General features: G+C 44.8%; 1 protein-coding gene across 3 annotated transcripts in view; it reads left to right on the top strand.

Annotated features, from left to right (window-relative positions):
* Itpr2 (inositol 1,4,5-triphosphate receptor 2) overlaps positions 1-25,281 on the top strand; it is a 393,960-nt gene that overhangs the window by 19,521 nt on the left and 349,158 nt on the right. For all 3 annotated transcript variants that reach the window (NM_010586.2, NM_019923.4, XM_006507026.4), the window contains exon 2: positions 5,981-6,051. In NM_010586.2, the coding sequence (NP_034716.1) occupies positions 5,981-6,051 (71 nt within the window). The remainder of the gene's footprint in view (positions 1-5,980; positions 6,052-25,281) is intronic.

Genomic DNA, 25,281 nt, shown 5'->3' with positions numbered 1-25,281 from the left:
CACTTCCTAGAAATTGTCTGTCTATCTGTCTGTCTGTCTGTCTCTCTCTCACACACATACCCATGTGTGGTCTCGAGAGTTCTTGCTTTATCCTCTCCATACCCCTTACTATAGGTCTAATATTTGAGACCCTCTTACCCTTACAAAGGGTTAAGGCAGCCCGCTTCAAGCTATTAGCTTTACTTTCAGAGGAAAACTGAAGAAAAGGAGCCAGCACCATCGTATACTGTGACAGTGGTGTTTCTGAGCTGTGCCTATTGAGTAGAGGAGCCAGCACCATCGTATACTGTGACAGTGGTGTTTCTGAGCTGTGCCTATTGAGTAGAGGAGCCAGTACCATCTTATACTGTGACAGTGGTGTTTCTGAGCTGTGCCTGTTGAGTAGAGGAATCCTCTCTTTACTCTTCACTGAGATCAAAAGATTAAATTTGTGCTAAGAAATAAAAGACCTCAAGAGAAAACAATCGAAGACCTCTTGACCTCAAGGTTTGCTTTTGCACATAACTGTGGCCTCAGACCCTGGGACAGTGCTGGGCTCATAAGCAACACTTGAGAGAAATCTGGGCTAGCACAGAAATGGCTTAGTTTAAAAATTTTAATTTTAGGGATTTTTGTTTGCTTTGGAGACAGTGTCTAATGTAAGCATGTAAGTTGAGATTGTTTGGGGCTCATCATGTTATCCTTGGATTCTTGATCTTCCTGCCTCCACCTCCTACGGGGATTATAGGTCTAACCTACTGAGCTTGTTTTTAGGAATGGTTTAATTCATGTCTTTTGATTTCTGCCATGCCAATTGGAGATGTGTCTTTGGAATGACAACTTTTCCTTTTCTGTCATACGCGTTTACATTTAGTTGCTGGAAAATGTTGGAAGCTCCGTGTCTGCAGGACGGGAAGGGTGCTTCTCAGCACATCCCTTTCTTAGAAGCACCCTGGCATGCATGGGCTGCCTCAGTCGCCTGCTTTAGCTTTAACCAGGTAGCTTCTACCCTGTGCAACTGTGTGGAAACATAGCTTCTCGGGCAGTAATGACTGTGGGAATGGCTGCGCAGCTGCCAGAGGCTTTTCTGGCTAGGGAACTTCTCTTGCCAACTATTTCCTCTAAGAATATCTCCCTTTTATGTCTGCTCAGCCAGGAAGTGATAGCTGCATCTCATGTTCTTTGCTCTTTTGAAGAAGGCAGCATGGTTGAGGAAGCGGGAGGGGTGCTTAGCTCCGGACCTAGTCATGCCCCGCAGTGCTCTGAGGAGTTCATAAGATGGAAAGCTTCTGGGTATTTAACACTCTGCCTTGTTCTGTCCTGGTGCTGTCACTGGATAGATGACTTTGGAGAGCTCCCTTTGTCATCTGTGCCTAGACTATAATATCAAATATATGGTTTTCTCGAGGGAGTCCGTGTGAATTTCTGTGTCCCTCGTTTCTTCCTTTATTTCTGTGATACTTGTCTGTGGCATCATTAAGCCCAATTTTATTTTCTGGATCTTGTTTTCTTTGCTTTTATGATCCACTGAACTATCATTTACTAAACTCAGACTGCCAGTTCCTAGGCACTTCCTGTTGACTGGAGGCATGCAGCTAGCAGTGCAACAAAGTAACAGCTTGAAGTGTGCTGCAGCTGGACAGCTGTGTCAGGATCATGGGTGTGCTGCAGCTGGACAGCAGGCTGTCAGCTGTGTCAGAATCAGGGAACCCTAGGCCTGAGGATCCTGACTTTCTTTTTAGTTAAACATACGTTCAATGTAAGCCAAGAGAATTAAAGACACAAAAACAAGACAAAACAGAAAAACCTTAAATGTGAAGATTTACACGTAAGCCATGGAGTCAGGATGTGCAAATCCTATAGTCCTCTGTATTGAGGTTTTTTTTTTTTTCAGTTTGTTCAAATGGAAAATATTTTATCATCTGTTATGTTTTATATACTTAAAGAGTCTCATAAATTGCTATGTTTTATAAGCAGTCATTCAAATTCATGTTACATATATATGAATTGGCATTCATCTGCTTAATAAAATGCATAAAATAATTTCAGTAAACAGTATTACATGCTTAGTCTGACAACAGTGCGGTTTCCAGCCCCCACACACTTCATTTAAATTAAGTTTTCTGGTTACCATATGTGCTGGCTAGTTTTATGTCAACCAATGACACAAACTAGTGTCATTGGAAAGGAGGTAGCCTCAAATGAGAAAATGCCTCTATCTGATCAGACTGTAGACAAGCCTGTAGGGCATTATGCTAGTGAGTGATATAGAAGGGCCCAGCCAATGGTGTGTGGTGCTATCCCTGGGCCGGTGGTCCTGGGTTCTATTGGAAAACAGGCTGAGCAAGACAGAGACAGTAGCACCCCCTCATGGCCTCTGCATCAGCTCCTGCCTCTAGGTTTCTGCCCTGTTTGATTTCCAGCCTTGACTTCTTTCAATGATGGATTGTGATGTGAAAGTGTAAGCCAAATAAACCCTTTCTTCCTCAAGTTGCTTTTGGCTACAGTGTTTCATCACAGCAATAGTAACCTTGCTAGGATACAAAGTATCTGATCCCAGGCGACTCCATATGTTTGCTAGTCATCATTCTCTCCCCTACGGCTCTCCCTTCCCTCCTTCCTCTCTCCAGCTCACTTTCTCTAGTTCCTCCTTAATCTGCCTAGTTACACTCAATCCACAGTCCTTTCTATTCCTCACCTTGCTAGGGTGAATACATGCACAGGAATAGATGTGAGAGCAGCAGGGTGCACACATGATCAACTTTAATTTTTTTAAAAAGTTTTATTTAGTTACTTTGTTTGCATGCATATATGTCTGTGTGCCATATATATGCCTGTTGTGCTTGGAAGCCAAAAGAGGGCATTGGATCCCCTGGAGTGGGAGTTACAGGTGGTTATGAGCTGCCATGTGAGTGCTAGGAACCAAACCCTAGTTCTCTGTTAAAAGCCAGTGCTCTTAATCATGGAGTCATCTCTCCAGCCCCAGCCTATTGGGTTTTTAGTGTCTGTGGTCTTATATGTCCTATAACATATGTCTTATAACATAGGTATATGGACACTTCTGCTTCCTTCCATTCCTCCTCCTCTTTTTTCCAAACTCATTTCCATTTCTTTAAGTCTTTAGGGGTGAAATGACTAGTTTCCCCAGAAGTTGTATCAGGAGCAGGGCAGCTCCTTGGGTTACTCTGACTTTCACTAGGCTCTGGGTAGAGAAGACAACCGTGTTTGCAGAAGTTTGCTGTGATCTGATTGTCTTCCTTCCCCCTTTCTCTCTAAGACTGCAAAGCACTGAGACTAGGGGGTGGAGCTTAGAATGGAATTCACACAGATGGGGTGAGTGTCCCTTGTATAATTTTTATGTACCCTAAGTAGGGCTGAATTTTTCTTTTTAATTCATTGTGCTTTGAATTCTTAATATGTCTTGGCTCCTTAGAAAATCTGGCCTTTCTTCCACGATGTTTTGTCTAAGTCTGATGTTGTGATACACTCAGGGCTGCTTGAAGCTTTTCTAGCTCAGTGTCAGGAACTCAAGTTGGATTGGGGGGCTGGCATTAGGCTTTGCTCTCTGGATACAATTCAACTTCCTGTTTCTAAGAAAACACTATCTAAAGACCTGTAAAAGAGATTTCTGCCTGCCTGGCAGCTTGTGTCAACCACACTTAGTAACTAGCATGAATAACATGCATAGATATGCGCATATAATCAACGTTACAGGGATTATATCTCTACATGTGTATGATACTGCTTGATCATCCCTCCCCCATGGAAATCTGATCTCATAGAAAAAAAATCCCAATCTGATGGTTTAAGAAGTAGATCCTTAACTGGGCGGTGGTGGTGCATGGTTTAATCTCAGCACTTGGGAGGCAGAGGCAGGTGGATCTCTGAGTTTAAGGCCAGCCTGGTCTACAGAGCAAGTCCCAGAAAAGCATGGGCTACACATAGAAACCCTGTCTCAAAAAAACTAACCAACCAACCAACCAACAAATAAATAATAAGTGGATCCTGTTGGTAACTAAATAAACCAGGAACCAACATTTCATATTGGTTGGGATTTTATCCATAATGAGTGGAATCCACCCGTTTCGCAGATTCTAGTTAATTCCATACTGAAAAAGGAAGAGAAGGAGAGCTGCCACTCGGACACCTCCCTCTGGGAGGATCACTGATATGCTTGTGGCTTATACATCCTCACAGCACTGAGGCAGCCTTTCCTGTCAGGCCAACTGCTCTGCCCCTGAGAGGTCAAGCTTGAGTCTCATCAGAACCCCACTGTGGCTTGCTGGGCTGCCTTGGAGATTACCATTGTCCCTTATTCACTTATAATGAACAAAGGGCTGGGATGTTTGGTTTCAGACCCTAGAACAAGGGTCAGGCGCATATTTTACTTATCAAAGCAGACCTGGCCTCCAGGTTTTCCCAGCATCCATCAGTCCCTAACTGGCATTTCCTGCCCCCAACCTTGAACTTTCCAGTCCAGGGGCTGGGCTGCCCTTTCCCCACTAGAGGCTCTTCCCTATATAATCCAAACATTTTGGTCTCTCCTCTCCTCTCCTCCCCTCCTCTTCTCCTTCTCCCAGCAAGAGTACCCTCCCCACCCACCCGTGATGAGTTCCCTGGCCTCCTTTCTTGGGGCAAGTGAACTCACCCGCCCAAGAGCAGCTTCCCAATAAACATGCCTTTAATATAATCTAATTTGGCTTGAATTGGCTCATTTTACCAGGGTAGAAATAACCTATCAACATCTAACAACAGAAGTGAGAAAATTGTAAATGCTGAGGCTAATCTGACCACTTTTTTTCTTTTCTTTTCTTTTCTTTTTCCTTTCTCCTTCCTTCCTTCCTTCCTTCCTTCCTTCCTTTTTTTTTCTTTCCTTCTCTCCTCTTCTTCCTCCTCCTCTTTCTTGAGAGACAAGAGTCTTTTTTAAAAAATGCCTATGCAGCCCTGTCTGTCTTGGAACTCTCCAAGTAGACTTGACCATTCTCAAACCCTGAGATCCACCTGCCTCTGCCTCTCAAGTTCATACACCACTATACCAGGCTCCTCATTACTGTTAATATTTTGCTGTGTTCCATTAAAAATTATTCATTTTATGCATTTGTGTGTATGTGGAGTGTATGTGCAGCATGTGTATGAAGGAGCTGGAGAATGTAGGTAGGACCCCATAACCAGAGCTGGATTCACAAATAGTTGTGAGCTACTATGTAGGTGTTGGCAATCAAATCCAGGTCTTCTACAAGAGCAGTAAGCTATTTAAGCCACTGGGCTATATCTCCAGCCTCTATGTTTTTATATGTACATATGTAGAGGTATGTGTATATATACATGTTCTTTTAAATTATTACTTATTCTTTGGTGGTTTCATACATGAATGCAAAGTATTTAGATTGTATTTAATCTTAGCTCCCCCCCTCACACTCCTGTCTCTGTTTCTTCTGCCCAATGCCATTCCTTCTCCTTGCCCTCCTGTTACCCAGTAAGTCAATTAGGGTTGCCCTCTACTTGTGCAAGAGTGTATGGCTCTCTATTTCAGGATGGGCAACTTGCTAGGGCTGCACCTCCAAAGAAAAATAACTGTTTCTCCTCAGCTATCACCTGCTAAATGCTTTTCAGTTAACAGTGGGGCCTTGTGAGCCCTTCCCCTCTCCATATTTGGAGGCATATTGGCTGGCTTGACCCAAGGCATGTTATTTTAAACATGTATATGCATTGCTGATTGGTCAGTGCTTGTTCTCCCAACACCCTAGAGGTCAGGGCATTTCCCTCAACAGGGTTTTAGATAGCTCAGCTCTGCTTGGTAGTTGTCAAGGTCATGGCCAATCTAACAAGTTTCCTACCACTTAATGCTTCCTATTCTTTCCAGAACCTAATCTTTTTATGAATCTCGGACTCTCAAGAAGTTTCTGAGTATTCAGACTGTAAATATTTACCTGATGTCCTTGTGCGGTGTGTGGCTTATGAATGTGGTGATGTTAACAGTATAAACATTCTTTCCCTCCAGGTTGGTGGATGACCGTTGTGTGGTGCACCCAGAGGCGGGAGACCTTGCCAACCCACCCAAGAAGTTCAGAGGTAAGGAACTTCCAGTTTCCCCATAGGTTTTGCTGTTAAATTTGGAGGGATCTATAATGAATTATCTGATTTTTGTTTTGCATCGTGGCATCTATAGACTGCCAAGGAATCCTGGTAATTACCTATGAAAGATGAACTTTTCAAGCCAGTAGATATAACTACATACTATTTATTTATAGATTTCTGTGGCAGTTATATTATACATGTCATAGTGTTTTACTGTTAGCTTGTTAATTCTCTTTATGAAAGTCCCATGTTGTGTGAATGTGGCGTTTAGAGCCCTACACAGATGGCATGTGGTAACTAACTGGTTGTCTTAGAGCTTCATGGTCTCCTTGGCTGAGAAACCAGTTGTAGTAGCAGGTTGATTATTACTCAGCTTCTGCAGAAGGATTAATGGGACCTGGAGAACATCCTAGAAGACAAAAAGTAGTAATTACAACATCATACAGACATTAAAAGCTAGGATCTGCATATGAAAGAGAGCAAGTGATTTTGATCTTTCTGAGCTGTCACCTCACTTAATATCAGTCTTGGGGTTCTGTTGCTATGGTGAACACCAGGACCAAAGCAACTTGGGGATGAAACAATTTACTTCATCTTACAGCGTTCAGGCTACAATGTATCACATAAGGAAGTCAGGGATGGAACGTGCAGGCAGAAACTGATACAAGCAATGGGCAAATACTCTGTATTGCCTTGCTCCCATGCTTGCTTGCTTTATTTTATTTTATTTTTATTTTTTATTTTTTTATTTTTAAAATTTTTAAAGGTTTTTTTATTAGTTATTTTATTTATATTTCAAATGTTTTCCCCTTTTTAGGTCTCCCCTTCAGAAATCCCCTAACCCATTTCCCCTCCCCTACCTCCATGAGGGTGCTCCATATAATAATATCTAAATCCATCTGTTTCCCTGCAAGTTTTACACTTTCATTATGTTTATAACTGAGTAAAATTCCATCGTGTGTATATATCACATCTTGTTATCCCTTTAACCATTATTGGAGACCTGAGCTGGTTAAGGATTCCTCTTTCTTTACATTTTCTCTTTTATAACGCTTATTTTATTGTGTGTATGCATGTACATGTATGCTCCTGAGCATATGAATATGTGCCACATGCATGTTGTGCCCATGGAGACCAAAAGAAGTGGGAGGTGATGGTGTTCTTTCTTTGCAAGAACAACAAAAGTTCTTGCTATGTCACCATCTCTCTCTAGCTGGTCATTTGACTTTTGTTCTTTGTTTGATCAAACCCATTCTGATTCAGATGAGATAGATCCTTTAAGTAGTTTTAATTTGCATGTCCCTGACTGGCTAAGGATGTTGAACATAAAAATGTATATTGATGGTTTGTGTTTCTTCTTGGGGGAACTATTTATTTCATCAGCCTATTTATTGATTGACAGTTTTGTTTCATTCATTGATTGTTGAAGCTTGTCTTAGTCAAGGTTACTATTGCTGTAATGAAACACTGTGATCAAAAGCAAGTTTGGAGAGGAAAGGGCTTATTCAGCTTACACTTCCACATCACTGTTCATCACTGAAGGAAGTCAGGGCAGGGCCTGGAGATGGGCTGATGCAGAGGCCGTGGAGGGGTGTTGCTCACTGGCTTACTCCCCATGGCTCATTCAGTCTGCTTTCTTATAGAACTCAGGACCACTAGCCAAGGGTTGGCCCCACCCACAATGTGCTGGGCCCTCCTCCATCCTAATTAAGATAATGCTCTCCGGGCTTGCCCTCAGTGAGTTTTTATGGAGGCATTTGCTCATTTGAGATTCCCTCTTCTCCAACGACCCTGTCTTGTGTCAAGTTTACATGAAACTAGCCAGTACACAGTTCTTTATATATATTCTTTATTTTTAGTTTTGTCAAGTTAAGGTTTCTCTGTACAGCCTTGGCTGTCCTGGAACTTGTTCTGTTGACCAGGCTGGCCTTGAACTCACAGAAATCCCCCTGCCTTTGCTTCTGCTGGGATTAAATGCATGTGCTACCACAGCCTGGCGTATATTCTAAGTTTTAACTTCCTTGTGTAAGGTCTGTCTGGCAAAGGTTCTCCTCCACTCTGTTCATTCTGCTGATGGTTTTCTTCACTGTGTGAAAACTTTTAACTTTTTGTAGTCCTAGTTCTTCATTTTTATACGATCTCCTGTGCTGCTGGAGTCCAGTTTAGAAAGTTCAAAAGAGAATTAGTCTCAAAACCAAACTGGGACAGCACAGTATTTATGTTGGGGAAAAGCATGCATTTCAAGACCTTACTGTATTGTCTGGGGGCTTTGTCATCTAAAGTGGGTCACCTGTCAGGGGCCTCCAAGGGCCTCTGTAACTGTCTCATGAGAGCTGAGCTGGATAGCAAGAACAATGTCCACTGATGAGCATTTGTAAGCCTTGCAGTGTTCTCAGGGAAAGCTTTGCAGACACACTTTTCGTCTTTATGCAAAGGCAGTTACATTATAATGAAAGGGTACAACGTGACTCTGTTAAGCGTGTTTGGCTCTGACCTTACTCCACCTTCTTCTGGAGCAGAAATCTCTTTCCTTTTCTTTCTATTTCTCAGTCATTGAATTTTACCCACAGAAGGCGACTCCTCCTCTGGACAGCCATCGGATACTGTGGTTTGAGATATCCAAGCTCTCTCTGGGATCATGTGATCAAACTTGATTCACAGGGTATCCCAGCTCTGTGCTGTGAGTTTCAGCAGCCTGATTCCTTGGTTCGCAGTGGGATTTGCTCTTTCCAAAAGCAGGTTGTGTGAAAGGGCAGATTATTCTGGAGAGCAGGAAGGCTTTGGAGGGTAACAGACCTGTGCTAGAACTAACAACCCTGTGCCCAGAGGCAGATGGACCCAGATGCCTGTTTCCTTGTTATCCAGTGGGCAGGGGTTCAAGGTGTGAATCATTGTCAGAGCTGGAGCCTGGTTTTCCTGTAATCTGATTCTTAGCTCACATCCCTGCTAGTTGGCTCTCAGTTCCTACTTCCACTTTAAAACTAAGCCTCTGTCTCTCCACTATCGCCAGAGAAGGGTGTCCTTTCCAGTTGGAGACCCAAACTCCCCTTGTCTGAAAGTCCAACTCTTCTCTGGCAGAGCCCAGCACAGAAGTCTCTGAGATTGACTGGCTTCTGTCCTGGTTTTCCCAACAGCCAGGAGCAAACTCTCCCAAAAGCTTCAGCCACGGGCATCTTGTTGCAGCTCTGTTGGCACTTCTGTACTCTGCCTGTGTCTGTTTCTCCTGCCCGCCTCTGCAGCTGTAAAAACCATTGCACGCCCTAGAGAGCTGACTGTGGGAATCACCCGCCTAGCATGTCCAGACTCCTCTGCCAAGTTTCCAGAACCGGATTGTTTCTTCCTTAGATGTTGTGAAGGAACAATAGGCCACCATCATCATAGCTCCTTGAGCTGGGCACATGCTCTTCTCAAGTGAATTTGAATGTTTTTCATTGTCCAGCAGTGAAATGTGATCCTAGCTCAAGTCCTCTGATTTCTTGAGCAATTACATTTTTTTTTAAGAACCAAAGTTCTAGATTGGTTGAAGTAATGAAGTAATGATTTCTCCAACCATGCACAATCTAGAAGTTTCCCATGAACGTGTCATGAGAAATTTTTCCTTTGGGTGTGTGTCTAGGCAATGTCATCCCCTTCCTTCTAAAGTTCCAAGGGCAAACCCTTGCTCTCCCTGGGAGCCAATGGGTTTATCAGACTTATGCGCAGAGCATGGGTAAGGTTTACTGTAGGAGTGTGGGTGACCTCGAAGCAGCTACTTAGGAGGTCTGCATGGACCATGAATGATGTTTCCTCTGTGCCTGGCAGATGAGGTCCCCTGCCTTTAGGCTTCTTCAGCTTGTATCCTCAATCCCTTCCTTGAGTCCCTGAGGCCATGTGCAGTTGTGAAATGGACACTACTGTCTGGCTGCTCAGGCAAGGGTTCAGTGGCCCTCACACCCATTCTTTCTCTCAAGGAGTGTCGATAGTCCGTCAGCCCTGCTGTGATGGTCTTCTGAAAACAGGGACAGCCAATTGATGAGGAAAGTAACAGCTTGGCCAGGAGGACGAGGTCATCTCGGCTGTTTTATCAGCAGAGAAAACCACACTGTAACTAACAAGCTCCCAGAGTTCCTCAAAGCCTAGTGTCCAGTTCTTTCTGTAGAAACCACACACGGAGGACGATGAGAAGGGAGACAGACTGGCTCTGTCTTGAGTGAGTTAAAGTTCTTTACCAGTCAGATTTGTTGTTTCATTTATTCTACTTACTTGACTTTTATTTTATTGTTTTGAGCTGGGGTGACCTCTAATTTGCCACATAGCTGAGGAGAGCCTGGAACTTCCATATTCCTGTCTCTGTCCTCACCTCTCAAGTGCTGGGATTACAGGTGTGTGACACCATGCTTGGCTTCCTCTGTTTTTGTTTTTCTATTAATTAATTAATTTATTCACTTTATATCCCAGCCACTGCCACCCCCACCTCTGTCCCAGCTCCTGCCTCACACAGTCCCTCTCCCTCTCCTTCTCTGAGAAGGTGGAACCCCCACCTTGTGTTTCCTCCCAATCCTGGCACATCAAGTCTCTGCAGGACTAGACTCATCCTTTCCCACTGAGGCCAGACAAGGTAGCCCAGTTAGGGAAACAAGGTCCACAGACAGGCAACAGCTTTAGGGATAGCTCCCACTTCAGTTCTTGAGGGACCCACATGAAGACTGAGTTGCATATCTGCTACATATGTGTGAGGGGCCTAGGTCCAACCTATGTATGTTCTTTGGTTGGTTGAGTCTCTGAGAGTCTTCTAGGGTCCAGACTAGTTGACTCTGTTGGTCTTCCTGTGGAGTTACTATCCCCTTTGGAGTCCTTAGTCTTTTCCCCAAGTCATCCACAAGACTCCATGAGTTTTATCTAATGTTTGACTTGGGTCTCTGCATCTGTTTCAGTCAGCTGCTGGGTGGAGCCTCTCAAAGCACAGTTATGCTAGGTTCCTGTCTGCAAGCATAACAGAATATCATTAGTAGTGTCAGGGATTGATTCTTGCCCATGGGATGGGCCTCAAGTTGGGCAGGTCATTGGTTGGCCATTCCCTTAAGTCTCTGCTCCATCTTTGTACCTGCATTTCTTGTAGTCAGGACAAGTTTTGGGTTGAAAGTTTTGTGGGTGAGTTGATGTCCGTATCCCTCCACTGGGGACCCTACCTAGCTACAGGGGATACTATTTGAGGTTCTATATCCTCATTGTTATGCTTCTCAGCTAAGGACACACTCATAGACTCCTGGGAGCTTTCCCCATACCAGGTCTCTGGCACATTGTAGAGATGCCCTCACCCCCACCCCACTCCCACACCGACTTTCTTTGTTTTTAAAATCTTGAGACTCTGTGATAAAGGTGTCTATACAGGGGAATTGTAAAGCTGGCTCAGGGAACTCTACTCTGTTCCATGAACTTAAATCCTTGTGTAGCTGCTACATTTCTTGTCATTGTAACAACCCCCCCCCCCAAGAAGAGATGAACCAAGGGAGGAAGGGCTCACTCTGGCTCATGGTTAGAGGCTTCAGCCTGTTGACTCAGGAAAGACCTGATGGCAGGGACAGCCTGGGACAGTGATGTAGGCTATGAAGGTGCCCACTCACATCTGGGCAGATCAGTGAGCAAAGGAAAGGGCATTGTGGGAACTCCATTGACTGGCACCTTTTCTCGTGATATTATTCTGGGGTGAGCCCCTTCCAGGCTGGCCTCCCCGCTCAGTCAGCCTGTCTGAAAGCATCCTGCAGACATGCCCAGATGTGAGACTCAGGTGCTTCCAAAGGCAGGGAGGCTGACTGTGACTGTGAAGCAGGTTAGTTTGTGCCTCACAGGCCATTTGTCCACAGTAAGAGTTTGCGCTGTGTGTGCTGCTCAGTACTAAATTTCAGACTCATCTGACCATGAGGGTTTTTCCACTCTTCCATTTTCCCCCAGATATCCTCATCTCTTGGTTTTTTTTTTTTGAAGGTTACAATGCTTCTTCAGTCTTTATTGCTTTTGTCCTGGAGTCTTTGGAAGAGGACAGCCAGAGATTTTATTGACTTTCTTATGGATTGGCTCATTTTAGTGTTTTTGGTACAATTTACTTAAGCGGGGGTTAAGGTCTAGAGACACACACCACAGAGGTTATGTTCGCATCTCCACGTCTCACAGGTCACAATGTCAACATGATTTACTGGTAGTCTTGTTTCCGATGGATAATTTCACATTCCCTGTCTTCAATGAAGAGAGTTGCTTTCATCTATTTTATATTGGTTTCAGTGTACTGGCTTATTTCCTACTTCCCTTTATATTTCTCCCTTTTTCTGGAAAATTGTCCTGTAAGAATGGAATTGTACAAACATCTGTGTTTGTACACAGCCGGGAGGAGAAGCTGACTTATATGAAAGCAAGAGTTTTTTTTTATTTTTTTATTTTTTGTCCTTCTGTGACCCTAGGGGTGAGGAAACACAGGCATGAAGGTGCAACCAAGGAGCTTGTCCCCAGGAGGAAAGAGATGGCCTCGGGCCCAAGGTCAGGCTTTTTGGACCAGGAGAATGTTTCAATGCTTGAGATCCTGAAGTTGTTGACTCTTGCCTATTTCATAACCCACCAAGTCTATCACAGGGCTACTCCTGCCAAGCAATGGATGTTTGGAGGTCATAAGTCACAATGTTGCAGGAATTGGAATTTAAAGGAAGAGTTTCTGGTCTGTGCAATGTGAAAAGCAGATGGTGAAAAATCAGGGGCTTAGGTGTAACCTGTGAGGAAATGTAACCTGAGCCTTTTTCTGGTGACCACAGATGGCATTTTGAAGGTAGAGCCTTACTTGTGCCTCCAGCCATGGAGGTTGCACATCTAAGCACACTTGTTAGTGTGTGCATGTGCATGTGTGTGTGTGTGTGCGTGTGCGTGTGTGTGTGTGTATAGGCCAGAAGTTAATATTAGGTGTGTCCCTGTATCTCTCTCTTTCATATTTTTTGAGGCAGGATCTCTTGCTGAACCTGGAGACTCTCATTTCAGTTAGTGCAGTTAATCTGTCCCCAAGGCCAACTGTCCCCAGTTACAGATGCACACTGCCTCCCCAGCTTTTTACATGGGAGCTGAAGGTTCAAACTCTGCTTCTTGTGCTTGGGTGGTAGGGACTTTATTCATAGATCCACCTCCTCAGGCCCCGGTGGTTGAATACACTAGTCTCTGTCTCAGGCCCTGGTGGTTGAACACACTAGTCTCTGTCTCAGGCCCCGGTGGTTGAACACACTAGTCTCCGTCTCAGGCCCCGGTGGTTGAATACACTAGTCTCTGTCTTAGCCCTGGTGGTTGAACACACTAGTCTCTGTCTTAGCCCTGGTGGTTAAACACACTAGTCTCTGTCTCAGGCCCCGGTGGTTGAACACACTAGTCTCTGTCTCAGGCCCCGGTGGCTGAACACACTAGTCTCTGTCTCAGCCCTGGTGGTTGAACACACTAGTCTCTGTCTCAGGCCCTGGTGGTTGAACACACTAGTCTCCGTCTCAGGCCCTGGTGGTTGAACACACTAGTCTCTGTCTCAGCCCTGGTGGTTGAACACACTAGTCTCTGTCTTAGCCCTGGTGGTTAAACACACTAGTCTCTGTCTCAGGCCCCGGTGGCTGAACACACTAGTCTCTGTCTCAGGCCCCGGTGGCTGAACACACTAGTCTCTGTAAAACTCGTGTGTTACACTTGCTGCCTCCACCAGCCCAACACTTGCTCTGTGGAACTTCTTCAGATTTGGGTTTATATACTCCTTTATTTTTATTCTGAGACAGGACCTCAGGTTTCCCAGGCTGCCCTCAGATTTGCCATGTAGCAGAGACTGAGCTTAAATCCTTCTACCTCCATGCCCCGAGTGAGGGATTTTCAGCGCCCACCATGCTTAGCATTAGTGTAGTGGTTTTTTTTTTTTTCTTTCTTTTGTACACAGTGACAAACTATTTCAAGTTTGAAACCAAGCAGCGTGACTTATTGGGCGTTGGATACTTTTATGCCGCATCATGCTTCAGGCTCCCTAGCCTTTCTTACTTTGTCACCAGAGATTGTTGCTGTTCAGAATTGGAGTTCAGAAATCTGAGGGCAATGAGGTCATGCAGCCGTCACAGGTCACTGACCTTTTGGGGCAGAGCTGAGACCGGGGCTTAAGGACCCTCCCTATCTTGGAATTTTGCTTGCCTGGAAATTCTACCTCATGGCTTTCACAGCTGTGGGAGAACCTGAGCCTTCCCTCACCTTAAGTATTTGTTTCAGTCGCTATTCCTCAGCTCCTTTCTTCTGCGTTCTTGGTATGTTTTAACTCTTTTATATTGCCGCTAACTACAGATTCCTCAGGCGTCCTCTAGCCGATGCCGTGAGGCCTGGTTTGTTTTCTGCCAAGGTCCTTGTGGGTGAGTTTGACACTTGATATTCACCAAGGGCTGAACACACTACAGTTGAGTTTATTCTGGAGAGAGGTCATCTTGGTCATGGAGACCATATTTACAGCTCAGGGGAATTTCTTCCTTCAAGTTTTCAGTGAACCCGAACTCCGATGTAGTAATTTGTTGCTCAGAGAACTTTGGAAATTTGCAATGGATTCCAAGCCAACAGCTTTATAAATCTGAATTAGGACCTTTAAACACGCTTCACTGGGAAGTTACTTGGACTGCAGGTAGCAGTGTTTGTGAAGGTCATCGTGACAACCTTTGTCTGTAGCTTATCCACTACAACTAAACTCCTAATTGATGGCTGAAATGAGCTAATACGAGTTTACTTTCTTCAGTGAGACTTTAGAGAAGGGGGGGGGTGGTGGTGGTGGTGGATTCCAATGCCTGTTTCATTCCCCTGTGGAGTACATAGGATTTCAGAAATCTGTGCATTTTAAAGTGCCGGAGAGATGGTGTAGGCTTAGATTTTTCAAAGCCAACTTTAATAAGCGTTCTTAAACACTACTACCTCCCTTCTAGCCCACCGATCGAAGTTAGGGGAGAAAGATGGTTAATAGGACAAAAGGGATGTGGACCTGTTTAGAAGTTGTTCTTTGGGGCGGTTCTGATCTTCGTTGTCAGGATACCAGCAGTCCAGTCTAAAACATCAAACACAGAAGCAGCACTCCAGTCCAATCGGCAAACACGAATCAGTATCAGCGGCTCGATCTAGAAGAAACCATGAGGCTTGGCTGAGCCAGCAGGCATCCAAGGAAGTGGCAAGAAGTAGCTGGAATAGCACAAGAAGTTCTTTTCTCTCTATGAAGTGACAACAAGCAAAGACCAGGGAAGACCAGCAAAGTGTTGTAAGATGAACCAATGCAAGAGGGTCATTTACTGTCTATTGGGTTATATTTATACTCTTTCTAAGCATCACACATCCTCTCATGCATCTGCCTCAGCAAAGCATTCTCTCACAAGACAGGAAAACATCACATGACACAACCGAGTCTCACTTCAAGATGGCTCAGTGCTTAAGGGCACGGGATGCTCCCAGGGCCTACATGGTTCCTCACAACCATCTGTAACTCCAGTTCTAGGGGAGCCAGTGTCCTCTTCTGACGTCATAGGCACCAGGCACATAGGTGGTGCACAAACACACAAGCAGGCAAATCATCCATACACATTAATAAAATAAAACAAATAAATCTAAAGCACCTAGTCTTCATTAGAAGGAGACTCTTGTGGTTTCTGAGTGATAAGGAAAGAAAGGACAGATTGAATTGTGACATTTAGTTACCCCCTTTATGAGTAAGAAGTGAGAGGCTAACAAGATTGCTCTGTGAGTAAAAAATCCTGGAGGCTCAAAGGACAGTTAGCTAGGAGCACACTGTTGCAGAGACAAGAAAAACCCTGCTCCAGCTGAAGGCAAGAATGAATATCTGAAGGTTGTCTTCTGACCTCCACATGTATGCTATGGCAGGCACATCATCACCCATAGACACAGTTCATGCACAGGTCTGCACACACACACACACACACACACACACACCAATAAATAAATTGTGGTGTAAGTTCATATGCCACAATTTCTCCTGTCAAACTGTGTGTGAGGTTATTGGTCTAAACTCTTACTAGGTACCAAATAAATATCATTATCTGAGCATTTTAATAGCTAACACTACAAGTTAGAAACAGTAGAGAGTTTTGGGAGCTGGTTCAGCAGTTACACACCCTTATGGAAGACCTGAGTTAGGTTCCCAGCACTCAAATGGGTGGCTCACAATCACTTGTAACTCCAGCTCCAGAGAATCTGATACACTCTCTGGCCTCCCTGGCCTATACAATATCTGAATAACTAAAAATACATCTTTTTTTCTGTTTTTAAATTTTATTTTGTGTATGGGAGTGTTGTACTGCATGTATGTTTCTGTGTACTATGTGTGTGCGGTACCTGCAGAGGCCAGAAGAGGGCGATGCTTTCTTGGTGCTGAAGTTACTGGTCGTTGTGAGCCGCTCAGGGTGGGTGCTGGAACAGATTCTGGGTCCTCTGCTAGAGGAGCCAGTGCTCTGAGATGGTGCTGAGCCATCTCTCCAACTCCAAAGCAAGTCTTTTTTTATTTTTTAAAAAAATGTGTTAAATATGGAAATTCTCAATGTCAAGTGCTTAGAATAGTTTCCATGTAAGTAAGGTGGTGGGCTGAGGATCTTCCATCCTGGAGTGTCTTGAAGAGAGTCAGCAGAGATCTGGAATGTGTAGTCTCATAGTGTATCATGTGATAGCATTGCTACACTCTAGACAAGTTGGATATAAACATAATTCTCGAGGAGTTTGTAATCTAATGAGGGAGATAAGAGCTGTATTCAAATACTTATACCTCAAGGTAGGAAGAGATAAGGGCTAAATAAAAAGCTATGGCGAGGTACTGTGGGTGGATGGAAATTTAACTTCCGGCTTTAAGGGCAGCCGGCGCTTCTTAGTTAGGTTGTCTAGGAAGGATTGGGTCTGAGGTCGAGGGGCGCTTGGGTTTCAGGCCTATGATTAGCCTTTCTATGAAGGTAATTTAGGAACTATCATTCTTACCTCGCTCAGAGGACAGCTTTCCGGAGTATGTGCTTCTCTCACTACTGTTCCTAAGTGGCAATGATTGGTGCACACAGCAACATCCTGATGCCACCCTGAACTGCCGTGGGTTCAGTGAGCCTCTCTTGAGTGCACCAGAGATGAAAGCACCAAGCTCTGTCACTGCCGTATATTTGGTCTGGAGCAGGTGATTGTAAGTGAACCAACAACTGATTATGATAAAAGATCTATCCACAACTAATATTTACCTACTCCTTACTGTATGCCAGTTGATTTTCTAACTGCTTTATATCATTAAATTATTAATATTATCTAACCTAATGAGTCATATTTTAATAAAATTTTATTAGCCTTTGTAATGGAAATCCAAAAGCCACACCTTCAAAACAAACCCAAAACTGGTCCAATTGTTGTGTGACAGACTTTTCCTGGGGAGACACTGTATATATGTCTACTCACCCCAGAGATGAAACTCACAATAGACCAAAGTAACATATGCACTAATGCCCTATTTGAGGAATCAATGCATTTTTATTGGGGTTACTAACAGGAGTGTTTCCTTAGGGTTTTACTGCTGTGAATAGACACCATGACCAACGCAAATCATATAAGGACAACATTCAATTGAGGCTGGCTTACAAGTTCAGAGATTCAGTCCATTATCATCAAGGCAGGAATATGGCAGCATCCAGGCAGGCATGGTGCAGGAGGAGCGGAGAGTTCTACATCTTCATCTGAAGGCTACTAGCAGAATACTGACTTCCAGGCAGTTAGGATGTTGATCTTAAAGCACATGCCCACAGTGACACACCTACTCCAACAAGGCCACACCTACTCCAACAAGGCCACACCTACTCTAACAAGGCCACACCCTCTAATAGTGCCTCTCCTTGGGCCCAGCATATTTAAACCATCAAAGGAGTATGGGTGAAAGATTACTTACAAGGAGTAGGTATAACTCGAAAGCAACTACATCTCCAGAAAGCTAACCCCAGTGGGTGAGCTTTGGCAGCATCCTTCTCTCTGGGGTCTGGCTGCTCAGAGCCTCTTTCCTCAGCAACTATTCAATTCCTTTTCTAATGCCGGGAGGGCCCTAAAGCCTCGTCCAGGTTCTTAGTCTCTCGGGTACCTGCAGTTTAGTTTATCTACTGTTTTTACCGGAGGCTCCTGGAGCCAATGTTTCAATGTGGAGATAATGTTGCAATTCAGAGGAACAGGCCATATCTCATCAATGACTTATATAGGCCAAAGGTTTATTTATCTTCCTCTTAATAGCTGCTAGGTGACAAAGCTGGGACAAGTTTAGTTAAACACTCTCCAGAGCCCCTCTGGACTTACCATACTAGAGGCATGTATAACAAGATTTGTTTTGGAGCTGGAGAAACAGCTCAGTGGTTAAAGATGCTGGCTGCTTTTCCAGAGAACCTGGATTAGGTTCACAGTACCCCCAGGTGGCTTGCAACCACCTGTAACTCCAGTTCTGGCAAGGTCAAAAGAAGATGCTGGAGCCTCTGGAGCTGGAGCCACAGGTGGCTGTGAGCTAATCAGGCGCTGGGACTGAGCCTGGATTTTATGCAATAACAGCAAGTGCTGAGCTATCCCTCCAGCCCCACGGTAGGCATATTATGAAACGCCGTGTTGGCCCAGTTCTTACATTCTTTATAGCATACATAACAGTATGTGCAGTGGGAGGAAGAATGCCACATACCTATTTATTATTATTTTAAATTTTAATTAGTGTAGTGGCTATTCCTGGTTGTCAACTTGACTATATTTGGAATGAACTACAATCCAGAATTGGAAGGCTCACCAGTGACCCTTATCTGGAGGCTTGGAGATAGAAGTTTCTGATCTGGATCTTGGTATGGAGATCTTGAGGCATAGTGGCTATGGATTCCAGAAGACTAAATCTCCGAGTTCAAGGTCATCTGGGATTAAAGGTGTGGTGGAACACACCTTTAATCTGGGCTACACTTTCTGCTGGAGACAATATAAGGACATTGGAAGAAGGAAGACATCCTTCATGTCGGGAGAGTGTGGAGGAGAGGAGAACCTGAGTAGAGTGGAGAACAGAGAGGCATGGCCACCATGGGAAGGAGCTGGGGACAGTGATGAGGTCCCTGGGGCAGAACCCCACAGAAGCAGAACTGCAGGGCATGATCAATGAAGTAGATGCGGATGGTAGTGGCACAATTGATTTCCCTGAACTTCTGACAATGATGGCAAGAAAAATGAAAGACACAGACAGTGAAGAAGAGATTAGAGAAGCATTCCGTGTGTTTGATAAGGACGGCAATGGCTATATTAGTGCAGCAGAGCTTCGCCATGTGATGACAAACCTTGGAGAGAAGTTAACAGATGAAGAGGTCTAAGAGTGTCACGAGTTCCAGTACAGTGACAGTTCGGCCAGTGAGTCTTCATCAGAGAGTGAGACATCTGCCTCATCCTCTTCAGAAGACAGTGACTCAGATGAAAGCCTTCTCCTCCTCGGACTCAGACTCCAGCTCCTCCAGCAGCAGCAGCAGCAGCAGCAGCAGCATTTCTGAGAGCAGCTCTGATGATGAGCCACTGAAGAAGAAGAAGAAGAAGAAGAAGAAGAAGAAGAAGAAGAAGAAGAAGAAGAAGAAGAAGAAGAAGAAGAAGAAGAAGAAGAAGAAGAAGAAGAAATAGAGCTCTGTACACCAGGACAGTGGACCCAAAGCACCTATGACTCCCAGGGGAACTGAAAACCTGCTCAAGCAAGCAAGCCAGTAAAGAACATCCCTCCATGGCCTCTGCATCAGCTCCTGCTTCCTGACCTGCTTGAGTTCTAGTCCTGACTTCCTTAGTGATGAATAGCAGTATGGAAGTGTAAGCTGAATAAACCCTTTCCTCCCCAAACTGCTTCCTGGTCATGATGTTTGTGCAGGAATAGAAACCCTGACTAAGACAATTAGTTTCTGAGCATTTCATACATTGTTCATACTGTGTTTACACTGTTTTAACCCTCTCTCTTCCTGCTTCAACTTCGTTTGTGTCCCCACTCACAAACCTATGATCTCCTTTTCCTTAATCTTGCTGTTCCCCTCCCCCATATGTTTACCTACTGAACATCACTTGGGGTTGTAGAAACTATTGGGAACTTGTCCTGGAGAAAATTACTCTCTCTGTCTCTGTCTCTGTCTGTCTGTCTGTCTCTCTCTAGCCATTATTTGCTTGTAGTTCTTTTTCTAGGAGTGGGGCCTCGTGATAGTTCCTTCATCCATTTGACAGGTTAGCTGGAGTTGTTATTATGCTGGTCTTGTTCAGCTTACTACACTGCGGAGTGTTCTGGGGTACCACTTCCCTGCTGTGTCTACAAGACACTATGGGGCAGCAGGTGTCCTGGCCCTCTGGTTTTTGTAATCTTTCTGCTCTCTTGCTGCTGTTTTCTCCAGTCTCGAATGCATTAGTTGCATCATGGACATGTTGTTCGTATTGTGGATGTATCAGTTAGTTGGCATTAGGTTTTTCAATGATTTGTTATGGTTTGAACACACGTGCGTCTCTGTGATGGTCTCTGCCTGTTGCGGAAAGAAGCTTCCTTGGTGAAGGATGAGAGCAAAACTTAACTGTGAGCGTAAGGATAAGAATTCAGAATACAGCGAGAAATTGCCTTAAGAAAATGCCAGCAGTAGGTTTTCTCTAGGGTCCGTGGACTCTCCAGCCATTGGCAGTTGGCTAGGTTTAGAGTACCAGACATGAGTTCCCTCTTATTGAATGGGACTGAAGTCAAGCTAGACAGTTGTTGGTTACCCCTAGATAAAAGTGCAACTGTTACATCCTTGGGGTGATGACCCCAGGGTGGTCATTGGCTCGCTTTGTAGGCTCGTCATCTAGGTAGGATTATTGATCATTTTCTCCCCTGCTGGCTTACACAGCACCTTCTGATACCGTGAGAGCTTTTCCTCAAGGAGGAGGAGGCTTCCAGATCTGTTCTTGAGTCTCCCAAGTTCTGTGTCATAAGTGTATGGTCTCTTCAGTAGTAGGGTCTTGTCTTCAAATTCTGAGAAGCAATCCAGGACAATGGCAGTGGCCTGTGTTTGTTTGTCGAGTCTCTTGGATTCTTTCACCCCCTACAAAGTACGATTTTAAGTGGATATACCGGGCTAGGCTGGAGCTCCTATATCTTAAGGTAGTCCTTAACCTTGGGACTCCCCACCCTGAGTCTTAAAAAGATTCAAAGTATGGCCTTGTGTGTGAAGGTCCCATGCACCTCTTTGAAGCTGCATAATCCTTAACGATTTTCCAGTTAGTAAGATAAATTTTATGTGAAAGATTGATTTACAAATTGTGTATTCTAGTGTATTCTAGAAGTCAACTGCCTTCCTCCCCAGGTGTTGATGCAGTGACCCAGTGGTTTCAAGGTCTCCTCTGATCAGGCGCTTTTGTTTATAGTCTGTGGTTTTCATGGTAAATACAGCAATTTCAGAAGAAAGCAAACAGGGCTGGCAAGGCGGTGATGTTTGTTTTACAAATGCTTGGAATTGGTTCGGAAGCCGTTCTCCAGAGAATAAGGTGCACAGGAACGTCTAAAGCTGCCCTCAGCCACTGAGATCCAGTCTGAGCTGGCTGTGGGGTGTGGGAGGTGGTTAAACTTCTGTTTGCAGAGGCCCAACAACAGTGGAACACTGGAAGAAGATAAGCCGACCTGGAGAATGTCCTGTCCAGGAATCACAGATGGGCTGAAAATGGCTTCTTAGGGGCAGCGTTTTGTCTGGGAAGGAGGCGTTGTTTAGTGGCAAGGCTGTGGGAAGCTGTCCTGGTTGTTGTAGGTGCCCTTCATAAAGTGTGGGCAGCTTTCTGCTCTCAGGAAGCCTCCTGGATAAGCAACTTGAACTCTGATTGTATCTGCATAATTACATGCTCAGATGTGGGAAATTTGTGGAAGAGCAGTAAAGAGAATTGGTTGTATGGTTGGGTTCTGAAATGTGTCTATAGTCAGAGCCAATCCAGTCCTTCAAAAATCATATTAAATAACAAACTAAACCTTCCTCATGACTGTCTGTGGAGAAAAAGCAAGGTAAAACAGCAATAAACTAGAGTTGATGTTTTCCACGTAAAACAGTAACAAGAAGGCCTTTAATGTCTATTGTGGGTTTTATCTTCATGTATGTGATTGTGCACTCTGTGTGTGTGTGTGTGTCTTCCTTAGTATGTTTGTGTGTGTGCAGCTGTCTGGGTGTCTCCCCGCCTTATAGTTAAAATAATTCAAATTTAATTTTACTTACTATTTCTTTGTGTGTATGTGTGTGCACATGCATGTGGACACATGGTGGCATGCGCGTGGAGGTCAGAGGACAGCCTTGCGGCATTGTTTCTCTCCTTCATCTCTGTGGCTTCCCGGGATCTAACTCAGGTGATCAGGTTTGGGTCTTAGGGTGGCAAACACCTTTACCTGGACTTGGAGCTTGATTTTCAGCTGGACTGAGCTGGCCAGTGAGTCCCAGGAACCCTCCTGTCTCTTGTTTCCTAGCCCTGCGATTAGAAGTGTGTGCTGACGTGCCTGGCTTTCTATTCTTTTTTTTTTTTTTTTTTTAAATGTGGGTGCTGAGAATCTGAGCTCAGGCTCTTAGGCTTGCAAGAGTTTTACTAGCTGAACCATCACCAAACCCCCACCTCCTAATTCTCGGTCTGTTTTTGTCTCTATGTATTTGTCCAGCATTATAGACATTAAGCGCAAACCTCTACTCACCTACTGGCTCGTGGGTCCTGAGCCAGTGAGCTAGGTGGCTTCCTGCTTTGCCCTAATGTGGAAAATGGGCTGCAGGGCTGCAGGGCTTTTCCTAATATCCTACGTGTCTCTTCTTTGCCCTTCTCAGTAAGTCTATCAAACAGCCTGGGATCCAAGTAGCTTAGAAATGCTGGCTCTACTGATCAAGCTGTTGGTACTTGGAAAGTAGTCACATTTGTCGAGAAAGCATTAGCAATCGAGAGAGTTTCCTGCATATGCCATGTATTTGGGACTTGCCGGCTCAGTGAACAGCAGCCAAATAGCAGGCCATGCCTAGGTGACAGGAGTCATAGGCCCAGAACCTGGTCTGGGCACCTCTGTGGCTTCTCTGGGTCTTTTGAGAGGAGAGTAAGAAAGATCCACCTCTATTTGTAATAATTCTAAGGCATTATTGGCTTTCTTGGATCTTATTTTTTTGTTCATACAGTGTCTTCAGAAGCTACATGACACCTCTTTGCCTGGTGGTTGTAACTTTAATACTCTCTTCATAGAGGAGAGGAAGGGGGGATGTGGGCACTTTTGGGGGAGCATAAATGATTCTCAGAGGAAATGATCAAGGCTGAAGGCCACACAACGTTCCTCTGGACTGTGGTATAGGGTTTAGTTTTCGTTCTCCTGCTCACTGATAAAAGTTTAGTTTGCAGTTTGAGTAATGAAGTTTCAGTCAGAGAACTGAAGGCAGTTACAATCCCCTAGTGGGTACCCTCTTCTTTTACCTAAGGGCACACACCATTGAAGTCTCTTTTTCCTCTCTCTCTCTCTCCCTCTCTCTCTCTCTCTCTCTCTCTCTCTCTCTCTCTCTCTCTCTCTCTGTGTGTGTGTGTGCTTAGGAAGAGAAGGAGTCAAAGAGGGTTGAGGAATCAAGGCAAGAGGAAGGCTGGAGTCCATAGCTCCAATATGGCCCACCAACTTAGCACAGCACAGCACCAATGAGCCCTGACTGAGCCTGAAATGTTAGATTCTCTTGCTCTCTCTGCTGTTTGCTTCCCTGGCTGGGACTTACTGATGGTGGTTCGCAATGGAGGTTCCACACCATGCCCTGCCCATAGCCACCATCTGCACATCTTCCACAATTCCTCTGTCACCCCTCGTTGCTCTTCAGTCTTTGAAGGAATGCTGCTACCTGTTTGTAAGCTTGAGGGCGACAGTCCACGTTTCATTTGTCTAGATTTGCCTGTTGTTTGTGAAACCTGTTTCAACTTTCTTAGGTAAGATACAATTTTACAATAGAATCCTGCCACAGAATTTAAATAGCAGCTGCCATGGGAGGGCAACAGTTACAAATGGCTCTTTGCCTTCCTTTGAAAGGGAGCCTTTCTGTGAGGAAATGCCCCGCCTTGCCACCCTGTCTAATTTACATGGAAAAAGAGAAGCTCAGGACTCGTTTGAATTTGGATTCCAGTGCATAAATTAGATCCTTGTCAGACAAATGTGAAGGGATGACTTTGGCATTTCTCAGATGGGACATTTTGCCACGTTAGTTATGTAATGGATATGGCCCAGTTACCTCCACCTGGCCACAAGTGGATTCCTCCCCCCAGCCTCCAGCATTCATTGAACACTTTACTTGTGATCACTTCAATAGACACTGGGTTAGCTGGAGATGCCGGGAGAATCCACACTTGTCTTCGGGACCTCAGTCCTGGAGGAGACCCCTGCCAGTTTGTACTCTTCACAGAGGCAACATAAACTGCTGCTTGAGAGACTATTTAAGTTTTGCTGAATTTCTCTTGGCAGCGAATAGAAATGAGAACAAATGCATTATTCTATGAAACTATGAGGTCGGCTTCTTCCTTTCTTCTGGGACATCTCTTCTGCACAGCCTCCTCTTCTGGATTTGTTCCTTTCCCACCAGGATCATATCCGTGTTTCCCGGGTTTTTTTTTTTTTGATTCTGAGCTCTGTAGGCTTGGGGGCACATCTCGGGAGCCTTGACCAGTCAACCCCTAAGTCCTCATCCCCTAGTCATCTACCTAAGCAGTACTCTATGCACTCTTCTGGGGCCGCCCTCCCACTGTTCGGCGTGAGGACAGTGACTGCACCTTCACATAGCACATGGAGCTTCCTTACAGAAGCATCTTTCAGACATGGTGGATGGTTCTGTGTTTACCTCTGGCGGCCTGGGCAGTCTCACAGCATTCTTAATGAGGACATTTGACGCTACTGATTTGCATGGTTTTATTGGATCTTTTGGGTCAAGAGAACAGTGAGCCATTTCTGTAGGTTGCCTCAGGCCTCTGACAGGACTGGAAAAGCTAATTGTATGTGCACTGAAGAAAACATAGAAAAGCCTTTGCTAGTTCAGGTGCCCAGTTCTAGAAGGGAGCCAGGGATCACGGAGGCATGACTGTGCAGGTTGCTGCCGGTAACATGACTTTAGCAGATGTGCTGGGCCAGCTGCTCTGTCCTGCTGGAGTGCCAGCTTCCAGGGTCCAATCTGTGAAGACTTGAGCCTAATTTCCTCTTTCTCTCCTTCTTTCCCTCCCACCCTC

This window comes from Mus musculus, chromosome 6 (genome assembly GCF_000001635.26).
Source record: "Mus musculus strain C57BL/6J chromosome 6, GRCm38.p6 C57BL/6J".
NCBI classification, from domain to species: Eukaryota; Metazoa; Chordata; class Mammalia; order Rodentia; family Muridae; genus Mus; species Mus musculus.
This window is presented reverse-complemented; position numbering and strand designations above follow the sequence as displayed.